This window comes from Puma concolor, chromosome D2 (assembly GCF_028749965.1).
Source record: "Puma concolor isolate L17-30 chromosome D2, mPumCon1.1.hap2, whole genome shotgun sequence".
NCBI classification, from domain to species: domain Eukaryota; kingdom Metazoa; phylum Chordata; class Mammalia; order Carnivora; family Felidae; genus Puma; species Puma concolor.
Window position 1 is genome coordinate 88,542,245 of NC_141677.1, and position 18,387 is coordinate 88,560,631.

Genomic DNA, 18,387 nt, shown 5'->3' on the forward strand with positions numbered 1-18,387 from the left:
CCCCCACCTCCAGGCACCAGATGCTCAGGGCCCACTCCCAGGTCCCTGCGGGGGACAGGTTCCCGTCAGGGCAAAACCGTCACCTCCAGCCACGCTCCCCCGGCTCCAATCTCCGTCTCGAGCCCTTGGGGCCACCTCTACCGGTGAGCATGTGGGTGTGACCAGGCACACACACAGCCCTGCTTCATCAAAGGACCAGCCTCATGAGTGAGCATGTGTCCGCACACGTCTGGGCCCTGGAGCACATCGGCAGTCCCCCCGCTGTCCCCTCGAAGCAGCAGAGTGCAGAAGCACCCCCCCCACACACACATCCTGGCTCCCGCAGGGGCCCGGGCAGGAGTAGGCCTGGGGTCTAAAGCCACCTGGGCCCGTCCTGACTCAGGCTCCAGGCCCTGGGAGCCCCCATCTCTGGGCAGATTTTCTGGCTCCTGCCGGACACCAGGAACAAGCAAGTGACATCTGTAGCCCAGATGCCCACAAGTGGTGGGGTCTGGACCCTTGAGCAGAAGCCCCCCCCCCCAACTGAGCTGTGAACGCCCCCACACTGAGGTCTAGAAGCCCTACTACTTGAGGCCTGGACCCCCCCAAACCCTCGTTCTCCAGGGGCAGGCTGCACGGGAGACCTCCGAGACCGCCACTCCCAGGCCCTTCTGGCAGTGGAGGGCTCTTCCAGAATGGCTCCCCTCCTGGATGTATGCCCCCCAACCCCTCACTGCCCCAGCCCACCTTGGGGCCCTGGTTGCTGGCCAAGACCACTTGACCCAGGAGTCTCCATGTGCCTCCTGGCTGGGGAGCAAATCCTTGGCCTCAGTTGTGCTTCTAAGCAGTTTAGCCCCAGTTCTCTCGACAGTAGCCTCGGACCCACCCTCTGAGCCTGAAGCCCTGACCCGTGCGTGCTTCAGTGGCTTCAGAGGCCGAGAGACACGCTGTCTGACTCAGGGAGGCATGGGCTGTCTGACTCAGGGCTCTGCTGACTCTCAACCCCTGGAGGTGGTTTGTGGCTTTGACGCAGCTTCCTGAGTCCCCGAAGGGGCTCGGGACCCAGAAGCCGGCGGGACAATGCAACCCCCTGCCTGTCCCCTCCAGCGTACTGCCCCGAAGTCCCCGACCCAGGGACAGGGCCCCACGTGGAGGAAGCGGGTCTATCCCATGGGGAGAAGGCCACAGCGATGCTGGGTCAAGTTCCAGCTCCACCCTGACCCCCAAACTCTCCCAAGCAAAGTGCAGAAACCGGTCGGTCCATCCGGGGGTCTCTGCAAGGCACCCCGACCCAGTGCCTGCACAGCGGCTCGGATGGCCCTTCCCGACACTCATGTGCTCCCTTCGTGGAGAAAAAGGACTGAACCCAGGGACACACTTCCCAGTGTGCTGTTTCTGCAGGATCCAGAATCTTCCATGAGACTTGGGTTTGGCTGACACAGGATGTTGCTGGCTGGCCCAGCCACCCCCCTCCCCTGCCACTACACCAACGCAACACCCTACAGACCGGAACTTTCTGTGCTCACAGACACAATGAGGACAGGACACCTCAGGGGCTCAAGGGAACGAGACCAGGTCTTCATATCCAAACAGGTCTCTGGGGTGGGCTGGAACCCCCGGCCTCCACTGCGTGGACGTCCACACACCGAGGCCCCCTGAAGCACTCTGTACATGGGTGTCCCCGCCCTGCGCCTGCTGGACAGCGCACAGCCACAAGCAGAAGGACCCCTGGTCTGGGGGAGTTCTGTGTGGGCTCAAGTTCAAGGTCTGGTGGACTTGGGAGGGGTGGCCCCTCGAGCCTCTCGGAGGAGCCTTTCTCCGCTGCCACACTTGGTCACTGGGGCTCGCCCCCAGCTCTCGTCAGCTCTCCAATCCGCTGGTCCTTCAGCTTTACCAGGTGCTCCAGCCTGACCACCTTCATCTGCAAAATCTTCAGGAAAGCACACGTCTCCGAAAGCAGCACGCTGGGTGCCAGAGCTGGGTGGCCAAGCGTTCGGGGGCTCCCAGCAGTAGCAACAGCGTGAGGGAGGGCGGGACGTGAGAAGAAGGGGGGTGGTTATGGGAGGGGCTGGTTTTCCTGCCTCACCCTTTCTGGAGCACTCCTGGCTCCCGGCTGGCCAGAGCTGGCAAGGCCTCTTGGAGCCCCCCAGCCTGTCCCCTCTGCAAATGGAAAAGCCTTGCCTGGTCCCCTGGCAGGTTTTCAGGGCATGCTTGTGGAATTAATGTTGACCGAATGTATGCACTGCATCTGGGGAGCGTGTGCAACGTTTATTTCTACAAGTTAACAGCCAGGGGCACCTGAGGGGCTCCGCCGGCTGAGCTCTGCCTTCAGCTCAGGTCATGATCTCATGGTTCATAAGTTCGAGCCCCACGTGGGGCTCGCTGCTGTCAGCGCAGAGCCCACTGTGGATCCTGTGTCCTGCCCCCCTCTCCTTGTGCGCTCTCTCTCTCTCATAAATAAATAAATAAATAAATAAATAAATAAATAAATGTTAAGAGCCTAAGGGTGACTGGCTGGCTCACTCAGAAGAACAGGTGACTCTTGATCTCAGGTTCATGAGTTCGAGTCCCACACTGGGTGCAGAGTTACTTAAATAAATAAAACTTAAAAAATAAATAAGTTGAAAAAACAAGAAATCGCCAAGAAAACGTTCTCGGGCGCGTGTTCGTGCAGGAGGAAGCACCAGGCTCCACACCCCCTCCCCAGGCTGTCCTGCCTGGGGTGCCCTCTCGAGCCACATCACAGATCTTCCCTGCTGGAAGCACAGACCCTGCCCGAGCAGCCCAGAAAAAGGAAATAGCTGGACGTGAAAAACCATGTCTGCCCCCGAACTCCAAAGTGAGGTCAACGGCGTGACAGCCCATGCCCCAACTAAGGACAGATGGCTCCAGCCGGTCAAGGCGGGCAGCTGGCGTCTCAGCCGACGAGTCCCTTCCCTGCTCACTGGACAGCGTGGGCCGGCACGCCGCGGCACGCCATCATCCCCTGCGGCTGGCCACGGTGGCCCCACACCGACACCGGGCCACACGCGGACTAGCGCAGTCCACTGTGACGGACGTCCTGCTCCAGCTGACACGGGGGGGCTCCTGCCGGCCCCACAGCTGCCGCTCCCAGGACCCCCCGCACCCCCCACCCCGAGTCTACTCTCTCTCACGGGGACAGCGTCCAACCGTGCCGAGTGCAGCCACCTTCCCTCCAGGCGCCCTACAGCGCGGCAGTCAGGATCCACCATTGCCACCCATTGCCATGGGTGTGGGCACGAGGGTGACCTCACCGCGGCAGCAGCTTCATTTCTGCTTATCACTTCCCTCTCTGCTGCCCTTTGGCAAACTCAAACCGCACGATGATATCACCTTCCTGCTTCCTCAAGAAAACAGCTCATCAACATTTGGGCATCCGCTAGGGAACTGCGCTGTCTTCACAACTCCTGACAGCCCCTTTCACGCTGAGACCCGACTGGGGCGGCCTGCACACCTCCCACCAGCCCTGCACTGACTCAGCCCTACTACCTGACTCAGTGCCCCCAGACCCTGGGCCTGCGATCCAGCACTTCTGGGTGGTGGCACCTGTGACTGGGTGGTGGCACCCTGTGGGCTCTGAGGGCTGGTGACCGGCAGGGCTGGGCGGCAAGTCATAGGGGGCTGGAGGTCCACCATACTCCTCTGCGCTTCTGGGTATGTTTGGAACGTTCCATAATTAAGCTGTGTTCTAGACAATAAAACTACATGCACGTTCTCCCAGCACTGCCAAACTTCACACTGAGTCCAAGTTTCCAGAAGGCGGGGGTGGGGGCAGCACCTCCCCAGAACGCTTACAGCCAGTCCCTCCCCTTCCTGGGGGGTATCTGGGCATCGTGGGGCACCCAGGTCCCTGTACCTTGACCATCTCCTGCAGGAGGGCCAGTGCCTGCTCCTTTTCCTCCAGTAGTTGCTGCACTCTGGAGTCCAGGTGCCCCCAGGGTCCACCAGCTGGGTCCCAACTAGAAGGCAAACACCCAGCCTTTAACCCACAGGCTGGGGGTGGGGGGGTGGGGTAAAGGTGGAACAGCAGACAGGTCAAGAGACAGGGGCCTACCCCGTGCACACACAGCGACCTGTTTTCTCTGGAGTCCTCGGACTCTGTGGGGTCTTCGCACTGGAGGGCGCCGTGGGGCCCGGCAAGCCTAAGGGGTAAGCAGATGTTTATCTGGGGTCCGCCCCCCTTCCCCCAGAAGATCCTGCCCCATGGCAGAACGTGGGGTGGGGGCAGGGCACTGAGCCCCAGAGGGCACCATGCAGGCACGGTCTGGCCTAGTTCAGCCAGATGCAGCCTGGATGTCCCTGAACGGCGTGGCACCTGAGCGGGGTGTAGACAGGGCTGCGGGCCCCCTTGGGAAGCTGCAGCCTGGGGGGCGTTGGGAGCAAGGATGCCCCTGCCCTCCCGGAGTGTGAACTCATCTCTGACGCAGCCCTTCGTGGAAGGCTCTGATGGGCCTCAGTTCTCCAAATCTGGGGATGTGGAATACTACCAGTGTGCGGAGAGGCGGTGAGCTCTGCCCGTGGTCTGTCAGCAATCCCGCCAGAGGGTCCTGGGCCCTGCAAACATTTTAAAGGTCTATGGTAAGGGCAGGCCGAGGAGAGGCTGACCTTGTTCAGACTGGGGGTCGGGGGTGGCAAACAGGAGTGGAGAGAGCCCGGGCTGGGCTGGCCTGGGCGGGAGAGATTCTGCACAGGGAGTTATCACGGCCCTAGTGGGTGAGGCTGGAAGAGGCCTGAGGGCTCCAGAGGGTTGCAGGTATCTGTGGTCTGCAGGCCAGGGCCGTGGGGACCAGGGCCTTCATCACCACCTGGTTCCTGATTTTACTATCATGACAGATAACTGGGTCACATCCCAGCACGACAAACACAGCAGGGTCGGAGACCATACAAAGGTACCAACACGTACGGCTGGGTCAAGCAGGCACTGGTGGGCAGCACCATCCGTCACTTTTTCTCTCACTGCACACAAGATGGGCTCGATGGCTCCCGGCGTGTTGGCCACCACCTTTCGGATATCCGTCTCTGAGACCCACAAACGCAGCTTGTGAAAGACTTTCCTGCGAAGGAAGTGGGGCCACAGCCCTCAGGGTTGCACCTGTAGGGCCAGGCAGGGGATCTGGCTTTCCTTGGAGGGGAGAGGCTGGGACCAGAGCCCCTTCTTGCCTTGCACCCAGAGGAGTCCAGCAGCCATCTTGTCCCCAGCTGTCCCCTCTGGGACCAGAGCAGTCAGGCCAGGTGTGTCCCAGCCTGGGCCTCGCAGCAGGGCTGGCCTTCTGGGCTGAGTGCCCCCTGGCCCCGTGAGGAGGTCCTGCTGGTTCCCCTCCAAGGTGCTCAGAATTGGGACGTGACACACACTGCTAGAGCCACCGACCTCTTGTGTCCCTGGAGTTGAGCAGCGGCCTCTCCCTGCCTCCCCATCCCAGCAGAATCTGCCCAGGTCTCAGCCCTGTGCTCCCTCTAGCCCTCCAGTCTCCGAGCCAGGTCTGAGCCAGGTGGTGGCCTTGGCCTCCAGAGTCTCCGGGGAAGCCTGAGCTCCCCTCCCCGTCCAGCCTCAGGGGCTAAGGGACTCTGCAGCCTGCTCCCCACTGCACCCCTAGGTCACCCACACCTCACTCTGCTCTCATTTTCTCAGGGTCCTGGTCCTTCATATCACTCGTTACAACTGATGCTGGTTACATCTCCTTATTTATCTGTCTCCCCACTGTACTGCCAGCCCCATGGAGACAGGGGCCCATTCACTTCAGTGTCTCCAGTGCCTGGAGCAGAGCCAGCCGTCCACCCGCAATTTCTGCCGAGTCAGGAAGTGAGAGGTGTGGTCAGCACCAGCCTGACTGACGCCCTGCTGAGTGGCTCTCGAGCTGACTGGTGCCGGCCAAGTCCTCTTGGCCGGAAGCCCCCGGGAGTCTGTGCTGAGAGCTTGTCCCAGAGCCCAGGAGGGTAGGGGAGAGGCGGCCCACCCAGGCCAGCCTTGAGGGGAGGGCCCTCGCAGAGCAGCGCGCGGGGGCTCCGATGGGACAGGCAGGGAGGTGGGAAGCCTGCCTGTTGAGGATGCTCCAGTTGCTGAGTTTCTGGTCAGTGTTGCAGGTGGGGACATAGTTATGCAGGTCCACAAGCTGGGGGCGGAAGTGCTTCACAATCTCTGCCAGCATCACTGGAGGGGGCAGGGGGTGCAAGGTGGGCTGGCCTGAAGAGCTTAGCGCCCCTCCTTTCCTTACACATCCGTCTCCCATGGCAGGAGAACCGGGGAGGGCCCTCGACCTGGGGGAGCGGTCACAGGGGCCTCCGGAGCAGGGTGTGGGTGCCCCAGGGGGGCGGGCTAGGAGCCGGCCTGAGGTCGGAGGAGCTGCTGGAGGGAACCCTGAGGCTGCCCCCATCCTCCCCCAGGAATGCTGAAAGGCGAGGGGACCTCCCCCCAAAAGGCGGCCCCTCTCGGCCACATTCATCATCCTCCAGGGGCCGGCAGTGCAGCCGTCCTGCCCCTCCCTTCCACGGCGCCCGTCACGCCCCCCGCTCTGGTGTCTTCCTTCCTTTCGGGGAGCTTGCTGACGGCCGGCCAGGCACCTCCAAGCCCCCTGCCCGCACCCCCGGCTGTCCCCGGCTTCTCCCCGGCCCTCACCGCCGTCGCTGAAGTCCCGGGCCAGGTGGCGCTTGGGACGGCTGAGCGGGAGCCCGTCCAGCCAGGCGCAGAGGCCGCGGAGGGCGCCGGGCGGCAGCGGCGGTGGCGAGGCCCGCGGGGTCTGCCCGGTTGCGCCCAGCATGGCTGCGGGACCGGCTGTTGGGGCGGTTGCCGGGAGACGGCGCCCAGGGGGGGCCTGGGGCCGGAAGGGGAGGGCCGTGGGGTCGCCAGCCACGCCCCCCGGCCGGTACCCTGGGGGCGGCGGACTTCCGGCTGAAGTCTGGATGGGAGAAAAGGTAGAATTTTGGCGTTTTCCGTTTCCAGTGTTCATTTTATTTTAACAAGCACAGGGCCCTTACGTGTTATCAGTTGAATTCCACGTTATTGAGCACACACTCTTTCATCGATTTAATAGGAATCTCACGTCATTGAGAACTTGATCAATAACTGTCATAAAATACACACTTGTCCTTGCGGTTTCGGTTGCAGGCGCGCCAGGGGCCTCCAGAGCAGCAGCGGGGGCCGCAGGTGCCTCTCGGGGTCCCGGCCCTGCCAACTCCGTTAGCACTTCTCACAGCGGACCCGGCCCCTCCGAGGGCGAGGGCGGAGGGCAGGGAGCCCGGAGGTGGGGGTGGGGGGAGCGCGAGGATCCGGGCAGGGGGCACGGCGGGCGGGGTGGGGGTGGGGGTGGAGAGCGAGTCCGGCCCAGTTAGCAGTTCTCACAGCCACCCGGCCCCTGGGACAGAGAGCGGGGCAGGCCCGGTCCCTTCAACATGAAGGACATCTGCCCCGCTGCGGCCGGGGCCTGGCACCCGAGTCACCTTCTCTGCACCGGTGGCTTCAGAGCAGTCTTGGGACCGACTACGCTCTGGGAGGAGGAAAAAGAACCGATGCCGAAATCCACCAGCTTCGCCAGGAGCACAAATTAATCTCACTTCCTTTCACATTTAAGATGCAGGTCTCGGCTCATGCAACATGCAGTGGCTTCCGTGCAGTGACAGCAGTGAGGGCCGCAAGCCATAAGACCGACAGCTGACGTCTTGTAGCCGTTAGACTTCTCACTTGTACTAACAGGAAGAAAAGGCAGACTCGCAGCCAGTAGGAGTGGTGGTCAGGGAAAAGCCCTCTGACCGAGTATAAAGTGGATGTTATATCTACAGCCCTAACTTTTCCTTTCCTCGGACAGGGACAGTGTCGGGACAGTGTCAGGGCAGTGCGGTGGGGGAGATGCTCACCCTGCTACCCAGAGCCCTGGGTGTGAGAGGCTCACCTGTGGCGGCGGTCCAGGATGGGCTCCTCCAGCCCCAGGCTTGACCGGTGGCATCGGGGGTGGGAAGATCGGCTTGACAACCTGGAGGACACAGCCGACGGTGGACACCATCTGACAGCCCCTGGGTGCAAAGCTCCCCAGGTCTGCCCTGCTCCTGTGCACCTTGCAGAGTGCCCCCAACCCGTGGCTGCCACCGTGGGCAGCATGAAGCCCAAACGTGGCAGAACCCCATTCCTGGGCCCATCACCACCTCCCCCTCTCCCTCGACATCCCTGCCCCCACCCCTCCCAGCCCACTGTTTCCCAAGAAAAGCTCTTAAATTGCCAGAAAGTGGGTCTTGGGAAGTTCAAAAGCCAAGAATTCACTAAAACTTGCATCTGTGTGCTGGTCAGGTTCAGGAGGAGGCCCGGGGAGGTAGGGGTGGGCACTGGTCACCCATCCCCAGGAGAGACCCTGGGTGTGCCGTTCCCAATCACCACTCCTTGGCCAGAAACCTTTCTGTCCCAACTGCCCCCGTTTTCCTGTCAAAGTCCCTCCTGAGGCTATTTTTGCAGCTTTACTCTAAGTCTAAAGTTAGTTTAAAAAGTTACAAAGAGAAAGGATCTCCATTAAGCAAACGCCACAGTAATGGTTGCTGCTGGCAGGCCCACGGACAGACACAGACACGGGGGTCACAGTGGAAGGAGTAATCGACTATGTATCTCAGAGCATCTCCAGACATCAGCTCCAAAGGGACGCCAAGGGCTTTACGCAGAGAAACCGCAGACACTGGCCACGGAGCCCCTGCCACCAGCGAGGGGCACAGGTGTAGCTGGGGGAGGCTCTCACCTGCTTGGGCTTCAGTTCAGGGAGGGGCTTGGCAGGCGGAGCAGGTCTGAGCTGGTGGGAAGGAGGGGCAGCGATCAGACTAGGCCTGAGCTCGGCCCACCTAGGCCCCAGGTCTAGCACTCGTGCTGTCCCTCCGGGCTGGGCCATCAGCCCTCCTGAGATCCCCGCCCACCAGATCCAGTCCCCAGATGGCCTGGCTGCCCGGGCCCACCGCTGCTCACCTGGTCTGGGGGCGGCCAGGTATACACAGGAACTGTGGGGGGGGGTTTGGACGTGGCAGCTGGAGGCTGTAGGGAACGGACAGGTAGACTGGGTCTCACAGGAGGGCTGCCTGCCTCCAGCTGCGCTCCCAGCGCAGGACCCAAGGTTCCCGCCCCTCCCAGAGCAAGAATAAAGTGTGCTCTCCCTCACCCCGCTGCCCAGCAAGGCCTGAGCCCGGCTGTGCCTCCCATGCTCCCTTTCCTCAGCCTTGTAGGGGGCTCGGAGGGGGTGGACAGCAACGGAGGGGATCTGGGCCTTAACACCTTCTGACTGACCGTGCAGAGGCCAAGAGTCTCAGGTTCAAGTTCAAGCTCCAGTTCTGTCACTGGCTCACGTAGGTTCTCAGACTGCAGGCCCTAAAGCCTGCCTCTGCTCTGCGGGCCAGCTCTAAGCCCTGTTGTGAGGGATGGGGCGGCCTCCAAAGCCCATCGGGGACAGCGGGATGCAGTGCTTACAGCAGGGGGCGGCTGCTTGGGGGTCGCCCTGGGGACCGCGGGCCTGGCGGGCTGGCTGGGGTGGTGGGGGGGGCCCGGAGCCCCACCCTTGGCTGGCACACCACGCCCCTCGTGGAACAGGGGGTTGGAGAGCCCAATGGCGGTCTTGGGTGCTGCAGTCCTGGGGAGAAAGCAAGACTGGTCACTGTGTCCTGGCCTCAGGGTCTGACCCAGGGACCCAGGGGCTCCTGGCATGTCCTGCACCCAGCAAAATGGGGTGAGGTCCCACGGCAGCTCGGACCCTGGCTGGTACGGGCCGGCTTCTGCAAGCCCACGTCATCCCACGTGTTCTGGTGCCAGCAGGGGTTGAGGGGTTGTGTGGGGGGACAGAGGGGCAGACCATCCACCTGTCACTAAAAGTCATCACCTGTTCCCCCCACCTAGTGAGAGGCAGAGGCCCCAAAGCCCTCTCCGGGAAGGGTTATGTTTCTTCTTCCTCAAACAGCAGCGGGCATTTCCCAACTGTGAGCAGAAGGTCTCCCTGCACATGACAACGTGTGTGTTGCAACCCAGAGCAGGCTCACCCCCAAAGGTTGCGGCCCGAGGCCTTTCGGTAGATGACTGCACCTGCCAGGAGGGCCAGAGCCACCAGGAGCACCGCAGGCACCAGCACGACCATCAGGAGGCTCCTGGACCCTGGAGGGGTGCACAAGGCCAGATGTCAAGAGGGTAGTGAGGGCTGGGAGGGCCAGTGAACCCAGAACCCTGGGACCCTCCCTAGAGCCCAGGGCTTGTCTGAGGACCCTCAGCCCAGAGACCCAGTACATTACAACAGCACTCCAGGCTCTCAGATGATGAGTTGGAGGGCTTAGTGGTGGCTGGCCCCGGGCCCACAGTGACATGAGCCAGGTCTGGCCAGGCCCTGGAGGGGGTGGTGCTGTGGCTGGCTACACGCACAGTGGTTGCTGCAGAGGAAGACACGGTGGCAGTGGGGGCCCACAGACTCAGAAGGGGGCTGAGGACCCAGCAAAGGGGCTAGCGCTTCCTGTCACTGCTCCTGCGCCCTCCCTCTAGGATGGGCCTCTCGTCTGTCTCATTGGGGCCCAGGTGGCCACACGGGCCCAGACCTGTGGGGCCAGAAAGCATGGGGTTGAATCTAACAATGCCCGGAGGGACCTGTGGGCACATGGTGTCCTTGTCAGCCCTGACCATGTGGTCTGGACCCCGTCAGGCTGTACAGGCATGCGGGCCCCAAGGCGGCCGGGCGTACCTGTGTGCACGGAGGGCAGCAGCTCTGTGCAGTGGGGTGGTGCCCAGCCCGGGTGGCACTGGCACTCATCCTTGTGGTTGCACACCTGGGGGTGAGTGGGGGTCAGGGCCAGGCCTCAGGCCCAGGAAGGGCTCTGCCGCGGCCCCCACTGATGGAGGACAGGCCGAGCTCACCCACGAGCTGCCACGACCAAGGCCAAGGGAACGTGCTGACAACAGAGGAGGGCCCTGCTTCCCAGCACCGCATGCGCGGGAGGCGCAGGCCGGGCAGCTTCTTGTGGGCCGTTCTCGGGGCCCACCCCCAGGCCTCCCTGAGACGGGAGCCCCCGAGAGGGGCGCTCCAGCCCCTTGTTTCAAGCTCTGGGTCCCGGCATCACCACACAGGTTACTGAGAACTGACCACAGTAGCCACATTTCACAGCGGGTCATTTCAACCACAAGCAGCCCACAGGTTCCCCAGCACGACTGCCCTGGGCCTCAGTGCTCACATGGGACGCCCAGATCCCCACCAGCTCAGTCCCTCAGCTGCTGGCACCGCCCCCCGGGCACTGGCCCTGTCCCCTGTTCACCTGGGCTCATCTTGAGCACTGCCTACCAGTCTCCTTCAGCCCCAAAAGGCAGGTGGCGGGATGTCCCGTGGACTCACGTACCCCATGGTTGTTGCACTGGGCGGAGCAGTTTCTGGATCTGTAAACTTGCAGGTGCTCGCAGCGGCCTTTCCAGCAAATCTGGAGGGCAGGGAATGTCTCCTCGGGCAGCCATTCTAGGGCTGCTTCAAGCCCCTGCACCCCAACTTCTAACGTCGGCTGAAGCTGCCCCACAGCCTGCCCGGTGAGCTTTGGGGGAGATTGGCTGTGGTCCCGGCATCCAGGCTTGGTGTAAATGCCCTCTGCCAGCTGGCCGGCCAGCCCACCAGGGCCAGAGGTCTGGCCCCACCCTTCTAGGGGTGCGGTGGGTGCCTTGGGGGGACTTGCCCAAGAGAAAGGTGAACAAACCACATGAACAAAAGACAGAGTCCCTGTGCACAGTCCTTGGGTCACAAGTTTAGGACCTGTGGGTCCAGCAGCCTGACTGCCATGTGGGACACGTCCGGGCTCACGGCCCTCAAAATCCCCTAAAAGCTGCAGCCAGCTGATGTGCCCTCCAGCAAACGGGGTCGGGGGGCTCTGGGCGCTCACCCTCTCCTCGCCACACCTGGTGCCTTCGGGCACTGGCTCGTAGCCAACACCTTCCTCCAGGACGAGGGCCTGGCAAGCAGCCGAGGAGGAGGTGAGGGTGCAGGAGCTCTGCTCTGGGGGTTTCTGTCCCCCCTCACAGTACAGGACGCCACACCTGTTGACCCTGTGCAAGAGGAACATGCCATGCTCTGCTGGGTCTCCTGTCTGGTGCGTGCTGACCCCACCCCCCTTAGGAGGACCGGGGGAGCTGCGGGAAACGAGGTCCAGAACCCTTGGACAGGCTGTGGGGTCCACTGATGGGTACTCCACTGAAAGGCAGGCTGGGCCCCCTGGAGAACCCCCTGACTCGGTCCCCGGGCAGCCCTGCTTACAGGGACATCCCGTGGTCCCGGACCCAGGGCAGTCAGGCTACAACCGCTCACCTGCTGGAGCCAAGGGGGATCCTGCCCCTACAGTCGGGCGAGATGCTGTAGGTGTAGCATGTTTCCATGGCAGCCCGTGAGCCTGTGGGGGCAGGAGGAGGTCAGTCCTCCCGCTCAGGACCCGCGGCTGCCCGTGGGCCTGGGGGCCCCTGCCTCACCTGGCCCCCACAGGTCCTGGCACCTCTGGGCCAGCGTGGGGCAGGCTCCGTTGTAGCAGTAGCCCCCCGGGCAGGGTGTGCCGTTCTCCTGGAAGGCGTCCTCTGGGCACCCCGGCTGCTGGCCGTCACAGTGCTCCTCAAGGTCACATGCGTCCTTTGGGTGACGGCACAGCTCACCGGCGGGTGTCACCTGCCCGGAAGAGCAGAGCTCACCTGGGGAACACAGGCCCGCAAACAGACCCGTGCCTCCCGCGCTGGCAGGCACCGACCCGGGGTCCTTCCCACCCGCTGACCTGCGGGCACAGCCGGGCTGGGGCGGGAGGTGTCGCACTCACCCTGCACTCCCGGCAGCAGGCGCCCTGTGCGCACTCGGCCCCGTGGGCCAGCCGGCAGGTGGTGGCGTTACAGCAGGGGTTCCGACAGTCCTGGAGGGCAGGGCCGGACACAGCAAAGGTCAGAGCGGGCTCCAGGTGGACCCCAGGACCCCCTCCCCAGCAGCCCCTGAGGGTGGTGACGGGTGTCGGCGAACAGGAGCGTTCTCTGCCGTGTGGCTGTGGCGCGCAGGGCACCTGGTGGGTCAGGCGTGGACGCCCCCGCTTGCAGGACGGAGACGGGGGCCTGTGTACCTGGGGTGGGCCGCAGTCACACTGCTCCCCACGTTCCACGAACCAGTTCCCACACACGGGGTCGCCCACCAGCCGGCCAGGGTCTGGGGCGTTGTCCAGGCAGCCCGTCCGGGGCTTCTCCACGAACAGCTCCAGGTCGGCACGGCTGCACTGGCTGAACATTCTGGGGAACTTGACGCTGGGGGAGGGGGGTGACTCTGTCAGGGGGTGCGGGGGGGGGGGGGCTCCGCTCCGCAGGCAGACCCGGGCCTCACCCGATGCTGGCCGCCATGACGCAGCCGCCACCTTCCCGCGGCACGGGACAGTAGCAGCCTTGAATGTTCTCGTCATGGGCCATGCCCAGGTTGTGGCCCATCTCATGGGCCATGGTGGACGCCACACCGATGGGGTTCTGGTGGTGGTCCTACAGGGAGAGGCTGAGCTGGCTGGTGCTGCCTGCACCACCTCCACCCCTGCCCGCGCCCCACCCCCACTGCCCCAGGTAAGGCTGGGTGCTGGGCGCGGCCTCCTGCCAACCAGGCTTCTTAAAGCTTCAACGCATCCTCCAGGGGAGGTGGCCATCCAGGTGTTCCAGCCCATGTGGATGGCTCGGGGACGAGCATGTGGACCTAGGTCCTCGGGGCTCCCCTTCGTGCACTCTGCTCCAGCTCTGAACCGGGCTCCCCACCCAGAAGCCAGCAAGCCTAGGCCAGATTCCCTGCACACCTGGTTCACAGCCCCTGAGCCCCGGGAGCACATGGACGACACCTTGGCCAGTCCCACGGTGGTCCCGGTGAAGTCGACCCCGCTGGAAACAAGAGGCGTGCGTGGACGTGGATGCCCTGAAAGCTGCCTCCCTCCCGCGTGCCCCTCGTTCTCACACAGCCCTCCCTGGCTGCAAGGACCCAGCTCTCTGCGTCCACTGCCCACATACGTGATCAGCTGCGCGTTGTCGTGCTGGTAACGCCCCGCCAGTTTCTGCGCCCGCCAGGTGAGGAAGTTCTCCAGTGTGGTGTTGGCGTGGGAGCTCACGTGAATCCCGTCCCTGTGGTTCCAGATCTCCAGGCCCACCAGGACCACACGGACATTGAGCTCCTGATAAAGCTTCGGGCAGAGAACCCCTTGGTCGAGCTCAGGGACAGCAAGGGCCAAAGACACAGAGGCCACTCCCTGCTCACCTAGCCCACGGTCCCACCTGCTGGCCGTGCCCCCCCATCTCTACAACCAGGGTTTCTACTGAGCTGGGAGGGAGCGGCCCCCACCTTGTCCACATGGTTCACCACCTCCAGCACCCGCCTGCGTACAGCCTCTCTGCTCCCCAACAGCTGGAACTGAAGGACGGCAGACCGTCAGGTGCACGCAGCCCGCGGGCCTGCCCCAGCCCCTGCCCCAGCCCCCGCCCCCGCGCCCCACCCCGCACTACCTCTGTACTGTCCGTGACCACGTACAGCTCCACGTAGCGGGTTTCCCGGGGCAGCACCCAGTTCTGGGGGCACAAGAAGCTGGTCAGCCGCCCCAGCCACCGCCCTGCTGACCTAGGCCCAGTCTTCACATACCGACCCTGTCCCAGGGACCTGGAGCTGGCACCAGCCCCCTGCTCACTCCTGGGGGGACCGTCCAGGAGGCTCCAGTGCAGACCAGAGCTATCTCTGCAGCTGCTGGTGGAGCCAGGTCCAGGCCCACTGGCCACGGGGACTGCTTGGAGACACCCTGACTACGGGGATGGTGGACAGAACCCTCACTCAGCTTCAGCTGACCACACTGCAGTCTAGGGGACGCACAGCCCCAGCAGACAGGAGATGATGAAGCTGGTGGGGGGGGGGGGCGCCCGCTCACCCGGGGCCTGAAGGCTGCTGAGATCCGAGGCCCCAAGGCCTTCTCCAAGCTGGAATCGCTGACCCCGCAGGTCCCGGCCTTCTGCTGCAGGTGCTCTGCCTGGTACAGCGCATGCCGCCCCTCTTCACTGGCCCCATCCAGGGGCTCAATCAGGTGGACAGTCGAGCCAGCCCGGAAAAAGCCCCTGAGGGTGGAAGGAAGCCAGCAGGTTCCAAATTAGCACATTCCCCCCCCACCCCATGCCCATCTGGGGAGGACAAACCCTTGCAGGACAGAAGGCCTCCTTCTGGTGCCCGAGGACACAGGCCCCCCAGGGAAGTGGTACACCGGGGACAGCACCCACAGCCCTAGGAGAGCTGCGTAGCCTAGGGGACCCGTGACTTCTAACAGGACAGACACCCGTGTACAGAAAGGCTGCCATGTGAAGCCCCGCTTTCCTTGGCCTCGGTTTACCTCCCTGGGGCATGTGGGGGAGGGCTGAGGCACCGATGTGCTGACACCCGCCCCCCCCCCCCGGGTGTGCAATGCCCACCCACCTGAGGCCGGCACAGGTGCTGAGGCTGGCGGCAGAATGCTCGTGCCCCTCCACGTGGCCCTGGTAGAAGCAGTGATCCTGCAGGAGATGGGAGGGTAAGTGGTGCACAGCCCTGTGCTCCCTCTGCCCACCACCGTCCTTGGGGGGCGCCGCCCAGGGGCCTGTACCTGCCTCTGTGGCTGCTCCGCCACTTGGGAGCCGTTGGCCGTGCTGTAGGTCTCCGTGTAGCCCGAGCCCACCAGCTCCCTGGAAAAGAGCCACCAGGTGCTGGGGGCATGGGTGGGACCGGCGTGGGCGTGCTGAGACCCTGCAGGCCCGGCCTCCACTCACCTGTTCTTCCGCAAGTGCAGGGTGAAGTTGTGCCCTTGGGCCCCAAGGACATAGCTCACACTCTCCGGGTACCGGTCCTGAGGCAGGGGAGAGGGAGGGGTCCAGGGTGAGGGGAGTACCCCACCTCAAACCTGGGGGCAGTGGAGCTCGGCTGGGTGGGGATGCTGCCCAAGTCCGGAGTACTCTGAAACCTGAAAGACCCTCAGAGGAGGCCTCGGGGTCATTCAGAGTCAGGCCGGTATTACGAGGCTGGGGCTCTAGATCTCATTTTCCCCATCGGTCCACACAAGGGTAATGACTGGGATCCCCTTCCCCAGGAAGCAGGGGGAGGGGAGACAGAGACATGGCCCCGCCAGGCTGCCCTTAGAACCACTGCAGCAGAGGAGGTGGGGGCAGGGCCCATGAGGGGGCACCCCAGGGGAGAGCCCCGGCCCGCTGACCTCGCTGACCTTGGAACCGCCCCCAGGGTGTACCGCCCCCAGGGTGGGATGAGGGCCCAGGGTGGGGGAAGGCTTTTCCCGGATACTGAGGTCAGGAGAGGGCGGTCTCCACACTCACAGGCACACCCACGTGGATTTTAAGAATGCCCCCAGGCAGCCTTGGGGAACCCCAGGCCAGCCCCAGATGCCTCACAAAGGTGCGTCACCATAAACACGCCTCTGGTGAGCCATCCTCTCTAGCCTAGGAGGGATTTGAGGATCTAGCCCTTGAGTGAAACTGGGGCGTGGCCAGGGCCAGCAGGGTTCCTGAAAGGCACCCCCACCCACTAGAGGGCAGGGCGAGGCAGGAAGTAGGAAGGTGAGGCCTGGGGGTGGAGGCAGTCCAGGCAGCCCAGGAGGGCTGTGAGCCCTCTCAGAAGCCCGCCTGGCCCTCAGCCCCACAGGCTGCCTCTTCATAACTGGCTGGGCCCACTGGGAACTACAGGAGGGACCCCAGGCCAGCTTCCCTGGCTGAGACTTACCAAGTGGGAGGGCAGGGCTCGGCGAGCACGGGGTCGTGGCAGACGTTGGGGCCACACCACCTCGTACTGTTCCACATGGGGCAGGGGGACACTGGGGACGGCCACTGTGGGAGAGAAGGGGGTCAGCAGGCCTGTGGTGGGTCTGTATCTCTGCCTCTGGGGGAGTCCTCTAACAGCACAGGGACCAGAGATTTGGAGACCCAGTTCTGCTGCCCAAGGCCCAGGTGTCAGGTTCTGGGTTCAGAGGCCACAGGACCCTGCCCTGGCTGCCAGGACAGCTCCTCCCTCAGAGCCCAGGGCTGACCTAGACGTCCCCTCCCCTCCCTTGGGTCCAAGGGCGCACAAGGGCCCTCCTTGCCATCTCAATGTCTCCCATAATTGGGCCTAACTGGGGAGCCCACCGGCCTGCCTGACAGGCCATTCACCCAGCCCAGATCTAGAAGCTCCCAGGTATCCGACGACAAACAGCCCAGGAAGTGGGGGTGAGGCCCAGAATTGGAGCACCAGCACACCCTTTTCTGTGTCTCTCTCAAAGTGTTAGGCCAAGTGTTTCCATAACTGTTATCTCGCAAACCTCCTGAAGAAAGGGGCCCTGTCTGCCAGAGAAGTGACCCCCTCCAGCCTGGGGCTGGGACAGCACCGCACCCCAGCCCAGAAAGCTCCCAGGAGCAGCGGTGAGGGCTGGGGCCAGTAGCACACTTGGCTTCTCCCCACACCAGAGGTGGGTCCCCTGTGTGTGTGTGGGGGGGGGGGGGGGGCGGGGTAGACTACCACCTATACCTGGCCCCAGGCCATTGCTCCTCGGTCCTCCCTTCCTTGCCACGCTGGGAGTCCAGGTGGGAGTGGGCACTCACCCCAAGGCCCCGGGGTGGGTAGGGAGCCATGGGGTTCTCCACCTTGCCCTGAATCCTTGGCGGGACCAGCGCTGGCGGGACCAGCGCTGGCGGGACCAGCGCTGGCGGGACCAGCGCTGGCGGGACCAGCGCTGGCGGGACCAGCGCTGGCGGGACCAGCGCTGGCGGGACCAGCGCTGGCGGGACCAGCGCTGGCGGGACCAGCGCTGGCGGGACCAGCGCTGGCGGGACCAGCGCTGGCGGGACCAGCGCTGGCGACACGCCCTAAGCTACTTCTCCTTGGTTCCCTTTTGAAGTTTCCGCCTGTCACCTGAGGGCTCTGAGCTGAGGGCTCCCTTCCAAGCGCCCAACCGCTGGGTCTGTTCCAGAGCTCGGCGGGGTGCAGACGGCCAGGGGGCAGCCCCTCGCCCTGGGGACAGCCCCTCGCCCTGGCACTCACCTTGCAGCCACAGAGCGAACAGCGGGAGTCCGAGGCGGCGCATGGGGGACGCACACAGGCGTCCGGGGCGGGAACAGGGAGCGTACAGGGGGTCGGGGGTCCGGGGTCGAGGGTCCAGGTCCAGGACACAGCAGCGCGAACTGGGGGCGGCCCCGCGCTCGAAACTCGGTCTGGCCGCCGCGCTCTGCGCTGGAAGGGACCTCCCCCGCCCCGGAGCCCAGCCCCCGGCCCGCAGCCTATCGGCCCCTCTGACGGCCGGAGGGGCGGGGCTTGGGCCTCCGCGGGGGGAGGCCCCCGTCCCCCGCCCGGACGGCATCTACTCCTGGGCCCCTGGTGTCCACGAGGAGGGGGGCTCCCGAACGGCCTCTGGTGTCCACAAGGAAGAACGTCGTAA

General features: G+C 64.1%; 2 protein-coding genes across 4 annotated transcripts; both read right to left on the minus strand.

The window, feature by feature from the left end:
- Positions 1 to 1,536: 1,536 nt before the first annotated feature.
- On the minus strand, positions 1,537 to 6,757 carry LOC112854722 (sperm flagella and cilia-associated protein 1-like). Its single transcript, XM_086681267.1, has 7 exons — positions 6,614 to 6,757; positions 6,037 to 6,148; positions 4,904 to 5,054; positions 4,488 to 4,554; positions 4,055 to 4,142; positions 3,857 to 3,959; positions 1,537 to 1,909 (listed from the first exon to the last, which is right to left on the minus strand). The coding sequence occupies exons 1-7, from the start codon at positions 6,753 to 6,755 to the stop codon at positions 1,814 to 1,816; spliced, it is 759 nt and encodes a 252-aa protein (XP_086537393.1). The 5' UTR covers positions 6,756 to 6,757; the 3' UTR covers positions 1,537 to 1,813.
- A 166-nt stretch (positions 6,758 to 6,923) lies between these two features.
- ADAM8 (ADAM metallopeptidase domain 8) lies at positions 6,924 to 18,220 on the minus strand. 3 transcript variants are annotated; one of them, XM_086681256.1, is made up of 25 exons: positions 17,994 to 18,220; positions 16,701 to 16,804; positions 15,740 to 15,816; positions 15,577 to 15,655; positions 15,411 to 15,487; positions 14,875 to 15,058; positions 14,462 to 14,524; positions 14,301 to 14,369; positions 13,973 to 14,142; positions 13,765 to 13,846; positions 13,314 to 13,462; positions 13,060 to 13,237; positions 12,769 to 12,858; positions 12,434 to 12,623; positions 12,276 to 12,357; positions 11,854 to 12,016; positions 11,326 to 11,403; positions 10,677 to 10,761; positions 10,237 to 10,371; positions 9,991 to 10,102; positions 9,428 to 9,587; positions 8,933 to 8,998; positions 8,712 to 8,762; positions 7,884 to 7,964; positions 6,924 to 7,680 (listed from the first exon to the last, which is right to left on the minus strand). In XM_086681256.1, the coding sequence occupies exons 1-25, from the start codon at positions 18,034 to 18,036 to the stop codon at positions 7,672 to 7,674; spliced, it is 2,577 nt and encodes an 858-aa protein (XP_086537382.1). In that variant the 5' UTR covers positions 18,037 to 18,220; the 3' UTR covers positions 6,924 to 7,671. The 3 variants fall into 3 exon arrangements, with proteins under 3 accessions (XP_086537382.1, XP_086537381.1, XP_086537383.1); XM_086681255.1 differs by having other exon boundaries at positions 6,924 to 7,481; positions 17,994 to 18,219; XM_086681257.1 differs by lacking the exon at positions 10,237 to 10,371 and having other exon boundaries at positions 6,924 to 7,481; positions 17,994 to 18,217.
- Between the last annotated feature and the right edge of the window lie 167 nt (positions 18,221 to 18,387).